Source organism: Rattus norvegicus, chromosome 13, assembly GCF_021556685.1.
Source record: "Rattus norvegicus strain SHRSP/BbbUtx chromosome 13, alternate assembly SHRSP_T2T, whole genome shotgun sequence".
In the NCBI taxonomy this organism is placed as follows: domain Eukaryota; kingdom Metazoa; phylum Chordata; class Mammalia; order Rodentia; family Muridae; genus Rattus; species Rattus norvegicus.
In genome coordinates, this window is record NC_141546.1 from 65314346 (window position 1) to 65334420 (window position 20075).

Consider the following 20075-nt stretch of genomic DNA (forward strand, 5'->3'; position numbering starts at 1 on the left):
CATGGACTTGTTAAGGATATTCTCAAACTGGAGGAATATATTCAATGTCAGTTGTTGCATAATATTTTGATGATTGGTATCTGAGATTTTATAATCAGAATTGATGACTAAGGACCATTCTCTCCCTCTTTACCTCCCCCCAACACACACACACACACACACACACACACACACACACACACACACACACTATACTTTAGTGAGCTATCTAAAGAGAGTTTCAATACTCAAAGCTAAAATGAAGCTAATTCTTCTTCTATTTGTAAATAAAGGATAGTTAAGGTCTAATGACACAGAAGCTGTTGTGGTTGTTTTTCTCAGCTCCACAGAAGCCTAGACATATCCAGGAAATGAAAACCTAATTGAGTAATGCCTCCACCTGATTTTCCTGTGGGCATTTCTATGGGAGCATTTCTTGATTAATGATTGATGTGTGAAGTTAACTGTTGGCAGTACCGTCTCTGGGTAGGTGTTCTTGGGTTGTATAAGAAAGCAAGGTGAGCAAGCCATGAGGACAAGGTAGTAAGCAGCATTCTTCCATGGTCTCTGTTTCAGGGCCTGTCCCACAGCTTCTGGCCTGGACTTCCTACCTAGACTTCATTTCATGACAGACTCTAAGGTATAAAACAAAATAAACAATTCCCTCCCAGAAATATTTTTGGTCATGGTATTTATTACATCAATAGAAAACAAACTAGAACAGACATAGGTATTATTCGTGTGAAATCTGGGCATTTCATACCTGACTCGTTCTGTTTCACCACTCACTATGGGTTTTCCGTCTCTAAGCCACTGTAGACGAGGGATGGGAATGCCATCTGCATCACAGACCAGCTCCACATTTTCCCCAAGAAGGACACTAACTTCACTTGGAACTTCCGCACCGGCAACACTTGGAGGGACTTTAGAGAAATAAGACTTTGATTAGGAAAGTATAAGGATGTACATGCTAATGAGTGTGATGGAATAATAAACCATACCATTTCCTTCTTGTAACATCCTTTTGTCTCTGTGTATACATACACATATGTTGTCCTTTGGTGTGGTCAGGCATGTGGAGAACAGAGAACAACTTGTGGGAGCTGGGTATCTCCTTATACTATGTAGGTATCAGGGATTGAACTCGGGTCGTTAGGTTTGATGGTAATCACCTTTACCTGAAGATCCACTTCATTGGCCCACAACATGTCATGTCTAATTCAGAATCCTTCCTGGATTAGGACTGGCCTATAGTTACCTTCATGAATTACTTTTGAATGTGAATGACAGAGGCACCAAATTACTTCAACATTCATGATATTCTTATAACTCTTTAGTCACAGTAACTGATGACAGATTTATCTTGTAGGTAACTCAATAGAATTATTCTTAGATTAAGTCCCATTGTATTGCTGGTAATTCATATTGTTTGGAACAATCAACTTTTTAAACATTTTGGTGTAAAGTCTCATGAAAGCATGCATATTAATTATTTGTTTACTGTCTAATTGTTACTTATTCTGAGAAATCGAAGGATATATGCTCTTCAAGCCCCAATAGTTCCTGATCATTTTTATCTAGTCATCTGTGGTGTGTATTAACGTTATCAACAATGATCAAACAGCCAGCTTCAGTTCCCAGCGCCTACATGGTTCACTGCCATTTGTAACTCCAGTTCCTGGACAACTGATGCCTTCTTCTGGGCTCTGGGCACCAGATATGCATGTGGTAAAGACATACACTTAGGCAAAACAATTATGTACAAGTACAAATTTTTAAAGATCAGAAAGGAACCCACTGAGATTTCTGTTCCATAGAGCTATGGAGATATACCAGGAGCAGCTCAGATTTGTACTCAGGAGCCTATCTGCCACCGCTTCCCTACCCCTATTTACTGCCATTATGACAGTCGGAATCAGGCCATGCTGGACATAGACATGCCAGGAAACTAACTCATCATGGCTATGTATCAGGATCCTTTTGGTTTGGTGAGTCACCTATTAAATATTTACTAACACAGCTCTGTTTCATCTTTCTGAATGCCATTCTATTTAACGAGGTGTACTGGCTGGTTTTGTGTGTCAACTTGACACAAGCTGGAGTTATCACAGAGAAAAGAGCCTCAGTTGTGGAAATGCCTTCATGAGATCCAGCTGTAGCACATTTTCTCAACTGGTGAGCAAGGTGGGAGGACCCAGCCCACTGTGGGTGGTGCCGTCCCTGGGCTGGTAGGTAGTCTTGGGTTCTATAAGAGAGCAAGCTGAGCAAGCCAGGGGAAGCAAGCCAGTAAGTAACATCCCTCCATGGCCTCTGCATCAGCTCCTGCTTGAGTTCCTATCCTGACTTCCTTTGGTGATGGACAGCAATGTGGAAGTGTAAGCTGAATAAACCCTTTCCTCCCCAACTAGCTTCTTGGTCATGATGTTTGTGCAGGAACAGAAACCCTGACTAAGACACCAGAAATCATTGTAACAAATTAGCAGTTTACTATTTTCAGAAGGGTACCAAAAAGTTTGTCTCTAGATATACTATTGAGACTTGTCCTATATCTATAAAAATAAGACCCAATTTATAGTCTTAGTATGAAGATAAATTATACCAAATACCACAGAACTGTAATACTTTCATTAAAAAAAGATATCCTAAATTCTATTTTTTTTTTCGGAGCTGGGGACCGAACCCAGGGCTTTGCGCTTGCTAGGCAACTAAATTCTATTTTTTTACTACCTAATTTTATGTGCTTTTCCATGAAAATAGAACGCACTGGTAAATGCATGACAAAATTGTCACTATTTTCAGTGACCTCTAGATATCCGAGTGTCTGATCAATGATGTCTTTTAATACAGGTCATTCTGCACTCTGATGGTATATGAGGAAGGAAGGAGGGCAGATTACAGTATAGTTAACATACCCTGAATGGAAAGGATATAATTTTTCTGAGCCTTTCCCTCCATATTGGATGCAACACACGTGTAGTTTCCACGGTTTGAACGCTGAAGTCGGGCAATTTGCAGTTTGCTTCCTCCAGACAAAATGTGAGCCTCAAGGGGGTCAGAGTTTTCTACAAGAAGGACATAAAGAGGTAAAAAAGGTGAGGAAATAACATTTAAAGCTACCCTGTTCATGTAACAAATATACGTTTCTTAAAAGTTTTTGCTTTGTATTTTTGAGAAAAAATTTTTGAAACATGAAAAAAAATTTTAAATCCCTTTAATGGTGCATTCATGTCTATACCCCCAGCTAGTTGAGAGGCATAGTCAAGTGTGTTGAGAGTTCAATACCACCCTGGGTTCCTTAGCCAGATCGTGCCTCAAGACAAGAAAAAATTGTTAGAAATGCTGGGGTAAATTGCAGTGGTAGAGCCCTTGACTTGAATGCATGAGGCCCTTGCTTTAATGTGCAGTACCTTAACAAAGCAAATGTTTACCAGAAGTCTACTTGATAAATTTATTCTTCAGGGCATTAGGCTTTCTTGAACTAACCACAGCTATGAATGCAAGACTGAGAACTTGCTAATTTATCAATGTAGGGCCAAGCAAGGCAACCACAAAAATGTCCAAGTGTGTTACCTATGGGCTTGTGGTTCTTTAACCATGTTATGGTGGGAGGAGGGATCCCAGTGGCATCGCAAGTCAATGTCACCGGATTGCTCATTGTCTCCACAATGACTTCTGTTTCAGGCCCTTCAATGGTGGGGGGCACTGTAAAAAGACAGAAGAAGACCGCACACCATCATTAGGTTGGCTCAAGAAGTGATCTTTCATGTGCATATCCAGAGAAGAGTCGTATTGGAGGCAGATACTCACCATATACATTGAGGTGGAAATTTTTATCATCTCGTCCTGCTACATTTATAGCTCTACATACATACTGGCCTGTGTCAGCCACCTAAAAGAAAAAGATACTATTGTATGTACTCCATTAAGTGATGGATGACCAGTCACAAGGTTCAGGAGTGGATTAAACCATCAGTCATCTTTATGCTCAGCTTGCCCCACTGCTAGGCGCCTTCAGAAACCCTGCTTCTTTCTTTCTTTTCAGTGACAATAAGTTCAATGGCATCGACCATGCACTTTTCCATGGACAGCACTGTTTACTGTGGTAAGGGGAGGAGGGCTCTTCCAGTTATCTCTTCCACAACCCCGCCATGGAGGCGCCACACTCAAACAAGGACCAAAGATGCACCTCGGCTCGCCTGATGTGTAGCATTTGTCCACCAGTTAAAATCGCCACGTTGCTAGAATCCGGTATCATCCGCCCATTCTTAGACCAGGTGATGACTGGCGGGGGCACAGCATTTGACTCGCATTCCAATGACACCGAGGTCCCCTCTCTTACATTAACTATAGACAGAGACTCGCTGCCGTGATCCTTAATGCTTGGGGGTACTGTGGCGGGAAACAAGAGAAGATTCAAATTATTTCGTCATCAAGTTGCTTAGCTGGAAAGTATAAAATGAAACGAAATTACATTATGGAGAGAGTAAAAACGCACCATGAACAGTCAGGGAAACCTTTTTCTTGCTTTCTCCGGCTTGGTTGATAGCGACGCAGGTATATTCACCGCCATCAGATACCTTGGCCCGAATAATCTGTAGAGTTCGACCACCTGGGGAAAATATAATGTAAAGACAGATATAGAGGTTGATCTAAGTTGTGTTGCTATTACGTTGTGTGTGTGTGTGTGTGTGTGTGTGTTGTGTGCATGCACGTGCTGTACACACATGTACACACGTGCGCGAATGCGCGCGCGCTCACACACACACACGCACAGAGAGCACACAAGTGTGCGTGCATGCGCAAGCCCCTTCACCTGTTACAGTGTAACATGCGGATGTCAGACGACAACTTTCGGGAGTCACTCCTCTCCTTTGGTCATATGGGTCTGGACAATTGATCAACTGCTTTCTGAGTTTCCCCACAGTACAGAGGTGATAGTTTGTCCTTCTGTCATCTGTTTATCTCAGGTGAGTCCAGCTTTTGGCATCACTACATGATGTCACCTGCAAATGTTGGGCTGTACTCATAGCTGTCTTGAGATGCGTGTGAGGCAAAGGCTATACCAGGACATCTGAATTCTGTCTGTTTGTTCAAGGATGCATCGCTCACTGTCTATTCCTTTTTAAATGTTATTTTTTATTGACAAATTCATTTTTGGAGGAGGTATGCTAAAGTAGGCAGAAGTCAACTTGTGGGAATAGTTTCTCTTTTTTTCCCACCACATGGGTCCTGGGAATCAGATTCAGGTAGTCAGCTTTTACAGCAAGTATCTTTAATTTCTGAGGCTTCATGCTGGCCCTCACTCTCTAGCACAACTGCATCACCAACCTTCATGCTTAACTCCCTATCTCTCATTCTCAAGAAGATTCCAGTTCACTGAGAACAACCTGTAAGTTTTCACACTGGCTATTTACCATTTATGCTAAGGAGCCCCCAATTTTTCTGATCCTTAATTTCATAATTTGTTGAAGACTCCATTACTGTACATATCTGCTCTAATGGCTCTGCTTGGCTACTGTGAACAATCAAAGGGAGTGAGACTCGACTTGGAAAGGGACGCAGTTAAAATGACCTTTGTTTTAAAATGGGAGGGGATGCCATTCGTGGCCCACCGTCTGAGAAGAGTAAACTCCTTACCAGGCACAATGAGAACATTAGTGTTTGGCTTGATGGGCTGTTCATTCTTGAGCCAGTTGAGGTCAGGAGGGGGGAACCCAGAAACTTCACAGGTCAAAGAGATGAAATGGTTCACAACCACAGAGAGATGTTCATGGTTAGGACCAATGACACTTGGAGGAACTGTAAAAGTATAGGTATATACATTAAAAGTGAACTTTGACGTATCAGAGACATACATTCTAATTTCCTGTGGTTGATAAAAGATAACAACCAAATGGTTCTGTTAAATGCCCAGTGGTCTTTCTTAGACTCTCTAATGATATCATCAAACCCATGTCCCTCAGATTTTTTTTTTTCTGAAATGAAAGGGTGTGTTATAGTTCTTAAAGTCGAAAAATTTCTGGTCAGTCCAAGCATGTGATTTTTCAAAGTGCAAAGTAAAAGCCTGATGTTTTAAAGTAGTTTGGATATTTTTATATGGTATCTTTATGTTTATTTCTTACTATGGCAAAAATAACTTGAAGGCTTAGCTTTAGGATCTCAGCATAGTGTACAGATTATCGTTACCGTGCAAATCCATGCAGCTTTCAAGAGAAACCGACATGGTAAGAAATAGACAATATGACTCTTTATTGGTCTAACAATGACGAATAGAAAAGCATGAGCAGTGGAGACAAAAAGCAGAATAAGAAATATTGATATAAACGACTCACTGACATTTATGAACATCATAAAACATGCACATGTGAGCCTTGATGATGTTTCTTACTAAAAGCACAAAAGGTGCCAGATGTGGTGGTCAGGGCCTTTAATGTCAGCACTTGGGAGGCAGAATTAAGTGTATCTCTCTGAATCTGCAGCCGGGCTGGTCTACATAGTAAGAGCCTATCTCAAAACTAAACAGACAGCAGCAACAGCGTAAAAACCCCACAGAAGGTGTCAGCCACATTCAAGCGATTTACTATGAAGGGAAAGAGGACACAGAGCAAGGATGCGCATGATACAGCCATAAGTAAAAGTAGAAGTGAGTCTTGGTCAGAGAGAGGAAACAGTGAGCACAAGCAATAAACACTATTGTGTCTGCTATATTATGTTAAAATTGAGGTTTAAAACAATATCTAAAGCAAATGCCGAAAAGGCAAACTCTTTCTTTTAACATGTGGTTTGGATTGCTTCACCCACTGATTAACTCTAGCACTAGTTCATTGGCTAAACATTTTTTGAATCCTTAATGCATCCCAGTCATTGCGTGAGGCCTCACAAGGAGGGAAACACAAGCAACACTGATCCTTGCTGCTACTCCCTGATAAGTGGATATTAGGAAAAACACACGGAATACCCATGATTCAACTCAGACCGTATGAAGCTCAAGAAGAAGGAAAACCAAAGTGTGATGCTTCAGTCCTACTTAGAAGGGGGAACAAAACAATCACAATAGGTAGAGGGATGGAGGAACCTTGGAGGGAGGGAGGAGGATGATGGAAAAAAGGTGCGGAATCAGGTGTGGGAGGAGACTGGGGAGAAGTACAGAGGGTCAGGAAATTGAATGGAGGTGTGTAGCAGTGGGGGATGGGGAACTAGAGGTAGCAAGTCCCAGATGCCAGGGAAGCAAGAGGTTCATTAGCAGAAGTACCCGACAAAGGGGAACTAGAACCCGTAGAGACCATGTTCAGTGGTTAGGAGCAGCCCCCCAGTTGAGAGATGGGGCTACCCACCTGTCTCAAAAATATTAACCCAGAATTGCTCCTGTCTAAAGGAAAGTAAGGGTAAAGAGTGGAGCAGAGATTGAAGGAAAGACCATCAAGAGACTGCTCTACCTGGGGATCCAGCCCATCTGTAGACACCAAACCCAGAAATTATTACTGATGCCAAGAAGCATGTACTGACAGGAGCCTGGTATAGCTGTCCCCTGAGAGTCTCTGCCAGAGCCTGACCAATACAGATGTGGAAGCTCATAGCCAACCATTGGACTGAGGACTGGGACCCCAGTGGAGGAGTTAGGGGAGGACTGAAGGAGCTGAAGGGGTTTGCAACCCCACAGGAAGAACAAGAGTATCAATCAACCAGGGACTAAACCATCAACCAGAGAGTACAGAGGGACCCATGTTTAACAGAGGATGTGACATACGTTACATATGTAACAGAGGATGGCCTTACCTGGCATCAATGGGAGGGGGAGGCCCTTGGTCCTGTGGAGGATCAATGTCCCGACATAGGGGAATACTAAGGCAGTGAGGCAGGAGTAGAAGAGTGGGTGGGGGTGCATCCTCATAGAATGGTAGGGGGGATGAAATAGAGGGTTTGAGAAGGGGAAATTTGGAAGGGGGATAACATTTAAAATGTAAATAAATAAAATTACCAATATAAAAATAAAGAAAAAGAAGTAGAGCTTCACGTTTCTTTGGTTGACAGATCCATGCCAGGCACTATGTGGAACACTTACTTCCCACTGGATTTTCACATGCCTATAAGCTAGACGAGATTTTTAATATCATAAATGGGCATGCTGAGGCATAAGAAGATTATCATCTTATCTAAAGTCTCAGAGCTTGTTGTTCTTGGAAGACACATGTCTGAAAATGAAGCCGCCAAGCTCTCAGTGTCTTTTGCTTAGCCACTTCCCTATACTGCCTGGGAATCAAAAGGTTCATGAATGTCAGTTGGGAGAAATGGGCAAGAACTGAATGTGTTCTCTAGAATCAGAAGGTCAAGCCCTAATTTCTAGGGCAATTATGTTTGGAACTGGGCCCTTCAAGGAAGTTATTCATGTCCAATGAGGTCCTGGGGGTGTGGCCCTAATTCTTTAGGATTACTGTCCTTTCCTGAGAGGCTCTGCCAGAGCATGACAAATACAGAGGCAGATGCTCGCAGCCACCCATTGAACGGAGGAAGGTGTCCCCATTGGAGGAGTTAGAGAAAGGATTGAAGGAGCTGAAGGGGTTTGCAACCCCATAAGAACAACAATACTAACCAACCAGAGCTCCCAGGGACTAAACCCCATCCAAAGACTACACATGGACAGACCCATGGCTCCAGCTGTATATGTAGCAGAGGATGGCCTTGTTGGGCATCAATGGGAGGAGAAGCCCTTGGTCCTGCCAAGGCTGGACCCCCCAGTGTAAGAGAATGTCAGGGCGGGGAGGTGGGAAGGGGTGGGTGGATGGGTGGGGGAACACCCTCATAGAAGAAGGGGGAGGGAGGATGGAATAGGGGGTTTATGGACAGGAAACTGGGAATGGGGATAATATTTGAAGTGTAAGTAAAGAAATATCTAATGAGAAAAAAAAGAAACAAACAACACAAAAAGAGACAGCCCCACATTAACCCTCATCAGGGAAGCTCCTTTTTAAAGAGAATGATTACAGAAAGCCAGAACTACTCAAGTGCAGAGAACAAAGGACTGCAGGATTCCTAGTCCCCACTGATATATCTACAGCACAACTCCTGCACTTAGGGATCCGAGAACATGAAAACAGGGGACGAAAGAGCTCAAGAGCCAGAGGATCCTGACCGCTGTGAGACTCTGCCTTCCAACTAGGACAGGGAAGCTACAGTCATGAAATAGTAACCATACAGCTACCGAAGGGGATGGGAATAATTCTAACAACAGTCGACATGCTGACACACACCAGGGAAACCTCATGGAACCCCATCTTTAGATGAAGATCCGTGAACAACCAGGAACCTGCTGAAGGACAGAGAATTTGTTTTTTCTAGGGATGAACCCCAGATTGGTTATCCACTACCAAAACGGTCAGCCTTAGGAACATACATGTGGACCACATGTGCAGGCAACACCAAACAGACACAAACGGCTGCTTTTGTATATGTATTCATTTGTGTGACGTGGGAATGTAGTAAAGAAGATGTGGGAATGGATTTAGGTGTGTAGGAGGAGGAGGGGAGAATGAGGAGCTATATTTTAATTAAGTAAAATGATAAATAAAATGGAGATACTCCAGAAGGCTTGCAAACAAACTCTCTCTGTAAGCATGCTCAGGGGAAAGACAATGTGAGGGCACTGAGGACAAAGCAGCAATGTGTAAGTTGGGAAACGACCCCATCAGAAAACACACACTTCTAGAACCTTCTTCTTAAACGTCCTACCTCTCAGAACTGCATGAAAATTAATTTCTGTTGTTAAAGCCACACAGAGCACACTAAGACAAGACTCACTTGACATTCAAGGGGACAGTAAAGGTATGAGATAGTGACCATGATGTAATAAGAAGAGGTGGCCTTCACAGTAAAGAAGGCCTGGCTCCTATTAGGAGTATGAATGTATAACTCCATCAATAATCCTGATTCCAAGATTTCCTCCAGCCATGGGTAGTGACCTTGGTGTAGATATAGGGCAGATGTGAAATTCAGCATATATTACACATGAAATAGCATCTTTTGGAGAGAGCAACCAATTAGCCAATGTCTGCCTGTATAGACGAATGCTGGCTGTACATTTGTGAATGGTGTAACTTGGGGCATGTTTCTCAAGTTCAGTGGTCCTTATGTTTTCATCTATGAGGGGGGAATCGAAAACCAGCAAATGACTGGGAATCATTGAGATAATTACTGGAGAGAATGGGCAAAACCCACTTGACTTGGTACCTGGTACCCATTAATCAGTTAGGACGGTGCCACTTACTATATAGAGATTAGAAATTTTACACAGCAAAGTGACGCAGGAACATGGGGCCAAAGGGGAAACTGCATTGCTCTTACCACCTCGTTCTCCTTTTAGTTAGGACCTCTAGATGACCTCTCTGTGACCTGGAACTTAGCAGTTCTGCAAACCCAATAGCCAACTAGCCCCAGGCAGACTCCTGTTGCCACCTCTCCTGTGCTCGGACTACAGGTGTGTGTTGCTACAAGTAGAATTTGATGTGGGTGTCAGAGACTGAACTCACGTGGAGCAAAGGTTTCACTGACTGAGCCATCTCCCTGGCTCTTCAACATGTTTATTTTTTTAATATATGTTGTGCTAGATAGATAAAACATGAACTTTTACAGTAATCATTTTGTTTAACTCATTCTTCTGGTTAATTCATGCTTGTTTAGGTCAGACATAGACAGGGGATCTAGCTCAGAGCTAGAACATGCTCAGGTTTTGTCCCTCGCACTGCAAAAAATTAGAAATGATGAAGAACTTGCCCAGTTGAGAGTTTCTCACTAAAACACCTAAAAAGTCTTCATTGAGCACCTATTGTGTGCATTATAAATTGTGTGAGGAACATGAAGATAGGAAGTATGTAAAGGAGATTTATTATAGAAATGGCAAATATCAGAATGTTTAACATGCTCATCCGGCACACCAAAAAGAACACGTTATCATGCCAAATGAAAAATTTTGAAAACATTTTACTTTAAAAAATTAATTAATGTGTATTTGTGTGTGGAGAGGTATGGACACGTGAGTGTAGGTGTTCACGGAGGTCGGAGGTATCAGATTCAGCTGGGGTTGGGATTACAGGAAGTTGGGGGCCACCCATTGTAGGTTCTGAGAGCTGAGTTCATGTCCTCTACAAAGGGGTCCATGCTCTTTACCACCAAGCCATCCTTCTGTCCCCAAATGGAAGCTTTTTGAGATGATAAAAAAATTATCCTTTTTAGATATTCCAGGAACGAACTAGAATTTTATACAAAATAGATCTTATGATAAGTCTCATTGTTCTAATTCACACTTTTTAAGCGGCTGTGTTGCCTTTTTATGATAGACATTCAGTTCCTCTTCCCTCCCTTTTTTAGTAAAACAATAATCATGAAGTGTCTGTTATGTGTGAAAACGTTAAGTTTAACACAATTTAAGTAGGCGTGATTTTCGAAGGGAATTATTTAACTCTCCATGGTCTTTTTTTCATGCAGAGAGCAGACTGCACTCCTGAAGGATGTAGTCAGTTAACTCTGCACTTGAAGACAGGGGCAGAAGACACTTCTATGAGCAGATGATACATAATCACCTTTACCTTCATGTGTGCATGTAGCCTTTTATACATACTGAGGTAAGCATGATTTCTCCTGAGGCAGTGGCTCTCAACCTTCCTAATGCTGCTGCCCTTTAATTCAGCTCCTCATGCTGCGGTGAACCCGTCATAAAATTATTTCATTACTACTCTGTAACAGTAATTTTGCTACTGTTATGAATTGTAATTTAAATATCTCACATGCAGGATATCTGATATGCAATGCCAAAGGAGTCACGATCCATAACATGAGACCCGCTGTCCTGCGGGATGAAATAACTATAGAAATGGCCTGTCTAGAAGATTTATATTCTGGAATTGCTGCTGGCCTTTGCAGGAGGGGAGAGAGAGAGAGAGAGAGAGAGAGAGAGAGAGAGAGAGAGAGAGAGAGAGAGAGAGAGAGAGAGGAGAGGAGAGGAGAGGAGAGGAGAGGAGAGGAGAGGAGAGGAGAGGAGAGGAGAGGAGAGGAGAAGAGAAGAGAAGGGAAGAGAAGAGAGTGACTGATCAAGTTAGAAACAGAACACAGGCTGTATACTCTGAAACCTGGTTTCCTTGCTTTTACAAGCAGAGCCTAAAAGATGTCCAGGGCCCTGAGCTCTTACCATGAACGTTGAGGTTAAAGTATTTCTTGGCACTCCCAGCTGTGTTCTCAGCAACACACACATACCTCCCGGTATCTGTTATTTGAGCATTTAGAATCTAAAGGAAAATGGAGAGATAGCAACCGAAATTGTTAATAAAGGAACTTGTAATGGTTTGCCTTTTAGAGCAAATGAGGTTCATTCTTTCTACTAAGCCCCAAGGGAGCATAAAGGCACGAGGCTGCCGTACATGCCAGCAACGGTGCTGCTTTCCACTAGTTAGGTCAAGCACGTACATATTTATTTATAAAACGTGCAATCAGAAAAGGTAATTTTTTTAAACACACACCTGTTGTATTTTGACTACAAATTATTCCAAATTACTTTCCCACTTCTCTGTCTGAGTCTGCAAAGTGGTTTGGAATTTCCTCCTGAGAGGTGGCTTTGTGAATGGCGCTTGCCAGAAGAATGTGCCTGGCTTGGTGCGGTATCACCTGAGTTCATCGCAAGTGTCTGCACTCTGTTGTTCACTTTATTTGAAATTCTGCCACTACCATGTGGGGAAGCGGGACTTGCCTGCTGCAGGGTGAGGGACAAAACTGACTTCCGTTACATTTTAAGACTCCAGATAGATAATCCCGCAGGCCTTCAGTCCACAGCTCTGAGGACACCTGAGTAACCCCAGCTGAGATCTGAAATACCATCTATAGAAACAGTGGGCTTGTAAGCTAAATAAATTCTTACTGTACTAAGTTATTAGGTTTTGAAGGGGTTTGTTTTATGTAGCAGTACTTAGCTATTCTAGAACAGAATGTTTATTTCAAAGATCCATCTATGCATCTTATGTGTATAGCTCTGCTCATAAAAACATTTAGGCATTTCGGTCCAGGCTGTGTGGCCATCAAGTTGATATATTCGGATGTGGATAATTCTTTTTTAAAAATTCAAGTGATCTTGACTTTTTTAAAAAAGAACTCTGTGACAAATGTCCTGTGACAGACCCATATTATTCTTGGATTTATGAGCCAAGGGGATATTTTTATTAGTTGCTAGTAATTTAATTATACTCTATCCTAACATAAGAACTGATATATGTCTACACATTACACATCCCAACTTTCTTTTAGGACATTTGAATGGAACTAAGTGGACATATCAATTGATAGATAACAGTATATATATATGTCAAATTATGACTTCTATGCCAACACAGAATGGATTTAATCTGTAGGAAGCCTTTACCACCTAGAATGTTATCATCACATACATGCAGTAAAATAATTGTAACAGTAGTTTGTTTTAAATCAAAGATTATGTGTTAAACTTAGCTGTGTGTATGTATAGATATTCTGGAAGTGTTTACACAAAAAGTCACTGTGGTCATTTCTAATTGTGGGAACACAGTAGAGAATAATATTGTATGGTTGATGGTTAGTGATCTAAATAATTATGTTCATGAACTAATACTGTTATCAATCTGGAAGACAATGTTGAAAACACTGGTTTAAAATTAGATTTCCCCCCTTTACCTGAAGAACCCTGCCATCAGATAGGAACTTGTGATGTTCATCTTCTAGCAAGGGCTGTCCATCTTTTTGCCAGAAATTCCTTGGTGCTGGGCTACCGCTGGATGAACATTCCATCTGTGCACTCTTGTTCACCAGCACGGTGACCTCTTCCGGAAGATCACTGTTTGCTCCCTTGATAACTGGTGGCACTAAGGAATGGTTGTGACAGAGAGATTCTGATGGGTAATTATGGCTTTAGTAAGGCATGCTACACCACTTTGTCATGAGGGCAAGACAAATGAACCACAGCTCTTAGAGTGTATCTGTGATGTTAAGAGTTAGCCTTTGTAAGGGAATGGTCTGGACTATTTCAAGCTCCCAGCTTCAGTATCTGTGGAACAGGCACGGTATCACTGGAAGCTTGGTTAGACATCATATTCATGAACCTCACACACACCCACTCCATACCCATCTGTGAGAAGGGCCAAGGAATGGATGGTGGAAAAAGCACCCCAGACTTGTTCAGACAGTTCTTTGCATAGAAAACTCTAGACCTTCCACCTTTCTATTTACAATCAAACCATTAGCTTCTCTTCAGGTTACTTTCTTTATGCCTAGCTCACACATCACAGTGTCATTTAAGGGATGCATCATTATAGTGTTAGTGCTTGGAGCTCATTGGCTCCCAGCACCCACAGTGTATACCTATAACATCTGCTTCAACTTCCAGACAAGACACACTGTTCTTTTTTTTTTTTTTCGAACACCCATGTCTCTTGGGTTCTGATGGTGATGACAGAAAGCAATGATGGAGTCAAATGGTTCCTACTATAACCATCATATCTCCACAGCAGCCACTGCTGACTTCTGTTTGCCACAGGCTTGCATTCCATGTCATCCCCTGTTTATTTTATGCTCCTACTAAAAAGGATTGCTAAATGTATTTGATGTACATTTCATTATGTCACCCTTCTTTCTACTCCAAGAGCTCTCCTTCTCCCCCAAAGGATTAGTAGTCTCTTAGTTCCTTGCTCCATTTGATATATAGCCTTGGCCCTTACACTATCAATTCCTCCACCCCTGCCTTTCACACATGCTCTTGACACTTTAATGGATCTTTTTGTATCTAGTTAGTCTGTCAGAAAGTTCAAATCTCCTATATTTGTTCTTGCCAGCCAGCTCCATTCTACCTCTTGTCTCTATTTTATTTCATTGCATCTAAGTAAATGCTCAAAAATTATCCTTGCTCTGCGGCTTTGAAGTGACTCGCACAACCTATATTGTTCTGTTGACTTTCACCAACAGACTTGAGGTCTCAAAGTCAAAGGTTTATTTTCTGAAATTCATTTTACTTTTCAGCACTGAAAACCCACTGGTTGGCAACTTTTTTAACAACTGGAATCCAGGAATAATAGTTTACTGGATTCCCTCATTCCTTGATTGTCTCTTTTTATTCTGTTTTCCTTCTTTTATCTACCAATGGTTCCATATAGTTTCCTTTGGAAATCTTGTCTTTAAATATCACTTGTCTGGGGGCAGCTCTTGGATGTACAGTCTTGGCACATTTAATTCTTTGTCCTTTGTGATGGTTCCTTAATTCTAAGTGCCCGCTCAGCATTTTACATGAGCATTCTGGAATCATGTTTGATTCATCACACCCATCCTTGCTTTTAATCCTGCCTGTTTCCCCAGGAACTCTACTGTTATTGACCTTGCTATTATTGTCTTAATTACCTGCCACCAAAGTCCCACTTACACTCTGAGATGAATGCCTAATCTTTCATATCATGTCAACATTTTCTGTATAAAAGAAAAACTTTTATTTTTTGTGGTATGTTGGCTAGGTTTTGTCGACACAATGGAGGCATAGCTGGGAAAAAGGATTCTCAACCGACGAGTTGAGAACTCAGTAGATTGGAGTGTAGCAAGACTGGGAGTGCATTTTCTTGACTAGTGATAGACGTGGAAAGACTAGGCTTGCTGTGGGAGGTGTCATGCCTACGTAGGTGGTCCTGGGTTGTGTGAAAAAGAAGGCTGAGTAAGCCATAAGGAACAATCCAGTAAGCAGCAACCTTGAAAGGAAGGCTCCCGCTTAAGTTCTTGCCTCTGGGTTCCTGCCTCAAGCTCCTGCTTTTGGGTTTGGTCAATAACCTGTGCATTGGGATAGGTAAGAGTAATAAACCCTTTCCTCCCCAGGTGTTTTTTGGTCCTGGCTTTTTAATCACAGTAGAAAGCAAACTAGAGATTGATTCTTATAAATCCTCATGGCCGTTCCCTAGTTTGGCCTCCTTCTCCTGATTCTAATAACTCCATTTGTCTTAAGGACATAATACTTCTTCCACTTGATGTCCATGTATCAGATGGTTCAAGAGCAGGCATAAGAATGTGATCTCATCGCTAGAATGCTACAATTTTTTGGTGTCTGTGGTGGACTCAAAGATGCATAGATGATTCCCAGGAAGAACAGTCAACTTTAGGACTTCACTTATAAATATTAGATAATATGAAACCAGGAAGTTAATCTAGAGCTGCTAATGTTCACCTTGCTGCTCAAGGGAACCACCTGCCTGATAGTCACATTAACATCATCATCATCATCAACATCATCATCATCATCATCAACAACAACAACAATAATAATAATAGCAACAAGAAGTCAAGAGAAATAGAAAGGTAAAACCTGGATAGCTTTGACCTCTTTTGAGCCAAGGCAGTCAAAAATGACTGGTTGGAGATTACTCTACTCTAGAACTTTTCCAAGTTTATGAATCAGTAATCCACATACTCTCTCTCTCTCTCTCTCTCTCTCTCTCTCTCTCTCTCTCTCCCTCTCTCTTTCTCTCCCTCTCCCTTCCTCCTTCCCTCTCTTCCTCCCTCCAATTTTGTTATTTGAGATCTTAGAAGTCCTGACTAATGTGTTCTCAGTGTGCATACAACACAGTAGTCCTTAGAAGAAGTATCCATTTCTTTTGCCTTCATAGTTTCTAAAGTGTCAGGGTGACACCCTGCAAACATTAGTCATTGAAAAATATTTCGGAGTGAAAAATGCTTAATCAACAAAAGAAAGCAACTTACAGAGCACATGGATGTCATACTGAAGGGAGTCTTCCCCGGCTTCATTCACGGCCACACACGTGTACCGCCCGGCATCTTCTACTTTAGCCCGGGGAATCTGCAGCACTCGTCCTCCTAAAAACACAGATCCTAGTATGTCACTCCTCTCCTCCGAACACAGTGTGAACACAGATCATGATCAGAGCTACGCCTTGTTTCCCTACATCTAATGACATTTATTTATGCTTGGGTCAATGTTCCAACTTCCTCTAATCATTTCATTTTTATCTCAGATAATATCCATTTTCACAGCCAACATTACATTGCTAAAAAGTGATCCGATACTGTACCACAAGTCAGAAGTTTTGAGAAATAGATAGCTGGTGTCAATTTTTCTAGAGATTTTCTCTAAGCCCTCCATTATGCTCTGTGTGGAACGTCACTGTGCGGCAATGCGTTGTTCGTGCAGTTTTTGAGTATTTTTCATTGATGTTTTCAATGTACCCTATAAAACCTCATTTAAAGACACATATCCAGGGCTCTAAAGAGTAAAGTATATTTTAGCTTTTATGTTTTATTCAAGAGTTCATGTACAATACCAGGGAAAAAAGCTCTTATTACATATTCATAAACTTTTTAGTGTTGATAATAAAATTTAGAAAAAAGTTGTAACAGTCACGTTAAAATTCACATGTATGTTCACCAATTATTTTTGTTGCATGTCATTTTAGATATCTCCTGCTATCATATGGATAGAATATTTCGTTAAGCTATTTCAGTAAGTTTGGAGGTATTATGACTTCTTAAAACCATATACTCATAGATCTATATATCATAGAAATAAATATAATCCCTCCCAAAAGTATAGTACACAGCCAAACCGGGAAATTTAGAAACTTGTACTAAACCCATAGCCTCTTCTAGATTATTGTCACAGGAAGCTTTTTATAGTCCATTTTCCCTAGGCCTCGATAATTCATGTCATGTACTACACACAGCTACCATGTCTGTTTCTCCCATTTTCACTCTTACTTTATAAATGTATTATTTCAATTGACTTGGGCTAACTTTGCCTGTGGTACTGCATTGGCCCTAAAGGTATACTTTTGGAGTGTTAACAAACCCTGATATTTGCTTACTTGTGAGAATTATACTGAAACCTTGAAAATATTATTTTAAAAATGTTAAGCATCTTTTCCATCAACAAACCATGTGATAATTAAAATATTTAAATATTAAGTATTTATAATTGCTTGTGAAAACGCAATCAATCAATAAATCAAATAATAATTATTTGCAAACATGTGTTTGAATTTAGATTAACGATGCATAGAAATCGAACTGACAAAGGACATCAATACAGAAAGAGGCATGAAGAAGTCCAAGAACTTGCATACATTGATTACAACAATGGAATAGAAGTAGAAAGTAAGCTAAAGGTTTCTGTTGTCAAATTCTCAAGGTAGGCTCTTCCACATATGGCAGTCAGCAACCCAAACTTTGGTTCAATTACAGTGAACTGGTCCAATAAGTGAGGAGAGAAACACTTGGCAGAGATTCGTGCTTTTATGTGGCAGTGTTTACCTGGCAAAATCAACACTCTGTCACTGGAGGTCAGAGGTCGGCCATCTTTGTACCATGTAAGGGTTGGTGGAGGAGCAGCGTTTGTCTCACAGTGCAGAGAAATAGGGTTGTTGATGATCACGTCTTTGGCTTCTCCACTCCTGCCGGTGTCTAACATGTTTCCTATTTCCCAGAGTTTCTGAAAACTTGGAGGAACTATGGAGGGAAAGCATGGATACTTTCAGTGTCATTATCATGATTGACCCATCAAAGATGTCAACTGTATCTCACCAAATAATTTGTGGATTTAGTAAGTTAGACAATGCCAAAGTATTTTTTTTTGTATGAAGGAATTTTTTAATTGCCCATGAGTGGTTCACTTAAAAAAGACAACCATCATTCACATAACACCCAGCCTCCAGGCTCCAGGAGGAAGGGAATTAGGCTTCAAGCTGACCCACACAATTTCTTTGGTGGTATGGGAGTTAGCCCCAGGACCACATGCACACCACTGACCCACACCCCCAAGGCCCACATTTCCCAAATCCTTTCTGTAGTAAGTAAGAGCTGTCTTACACCTCTATCTCCCAGTAATACCATTAGCCAGGCATGCCTGGATCAAACCCGTGATCCTGAGTGGTCACAGAAATAAGTCTCAGTTGGGGTTAAAGGCATAACACTGAGGGAGGAGGCTCCTTCCCTGTCACTCTAAATGAGTCCATGTTCATTCCCACCATTCCTCTGGGGAAGTACACTACCCAGAAAGAAAGGACTGTTCTCAGACAGGCTGAGTAGCTCCAGCTCCCCACCCCCAGATCCCCAGAAGGGTTCTTGTTCCTACAACGGCCACTGTCTTGCACAAATGCAGTATTGACTTCCTCTTCTCTTTATTTTGTCACTCAAAACACCAAAGTTCTGTGCCACTTCTGACAGAAACCACAATTCAGAACTTGCTATATCACCTACGTTTAAAATAATAAGTGCGACTAGTCTGGAACTCTTTATAAACCCGTCCGTTTTCTTTGTCATAGCACTCAACCTGTCCCTCATTTATCCTCATCTCGAGTCTGTGAGGTAGACAGGAAGAAAAACAGCTCAGACATTTTTTTTTTTCTAAATCATGTAACTCACAGGTGGCAAACCCAGCCCTCCTCAGCTACCTTTGAGCACTGACATCTAGCAGCCAAAATATTTTCAAAATACTTTTATGCTTCCCAACAGCAGCCAGACAAAGAGTAGCCATCAGTGAGAGTCAAGTGGAGGAATAAAGTCTGTGGTGCTCTGAGTCTGCATTTGACCATGCAGTTAGTGTAAGAGATGCCGCTGACTGACCAGCAATGGGGCCCACTTTTGAGGAGGAATGTGGTAAGAAATGTGGTTGCTACAGGAAACACTACTTTCGAGGCACACACAAACTATGCACGGGCTCACTTGATAACAATATTAATGATCTGTCTTATGAACGAAGTTAAACAAAATGAACAATCAGGACTAAGCTATTAAAAATAGGATATCCTCACTCTTTTCTGACAGTGGGTATGAGTTTTATCAGCAGTAAACTACCAATACATTAAAGACATTTCAAAAGTGTGTAACCTGAATTTTCAAGATTTAGATATGTATGAAAAAAATCAAAGACTTGTGAAAATTTTGTGTACCCAGATGTTATTTATGAATAATGAAAACTTGGAGACAACCTGGATATTTAACTCTAGGAGTTTGGTTAAATTAGGATATTTGCGTATAGAAGTGATGAAATAGGCAGTCTTAAAAGTTATGTTAAGGGCTGGGCTAAGGCTAAGGGGGAGAGAGAG

At 41.3% G+C, this 20075-nt stretch overlaps 1 protein-coding gene across 2 annotated transcripts in view; it reads right to left on the bottom strand.

The window, feature by feature from the left end:
* Hmcn1 (hemicentin 1) overlaps window positions 1-20075 on the bottom strand; it is a 457385-nt gene that overhangs the window by 102617 nt on the left and 334693 nt on the right. For both annotated transcript variants that reach the window (NM_001271292.2, XM_087580179.1), the window contains 11 exon segments: window positions 743-902; window positions 2892-3041; window positions 3550-3681; window positions 3787-3868; window positions 4166-4368; window positions 4475-4588; window positions 5617-5778; window positions 12158-12254; window positions 13666-13853; window positions 16720-16833; window positions 18283-18477. In NM_001271292.2, coding sequence (NP_001258221.1) covers window positions 743-902; window positions 2892-3041; window positions 3550-3681; window positions 3787-3868; window positions 4166-4368; window positions 4475-4588; window positions 5617-5778; window positions 12158-12254; window positions 13666-13853; window positions 16720-16833; window positions 18283-18477 — 1597 coding nt within the window.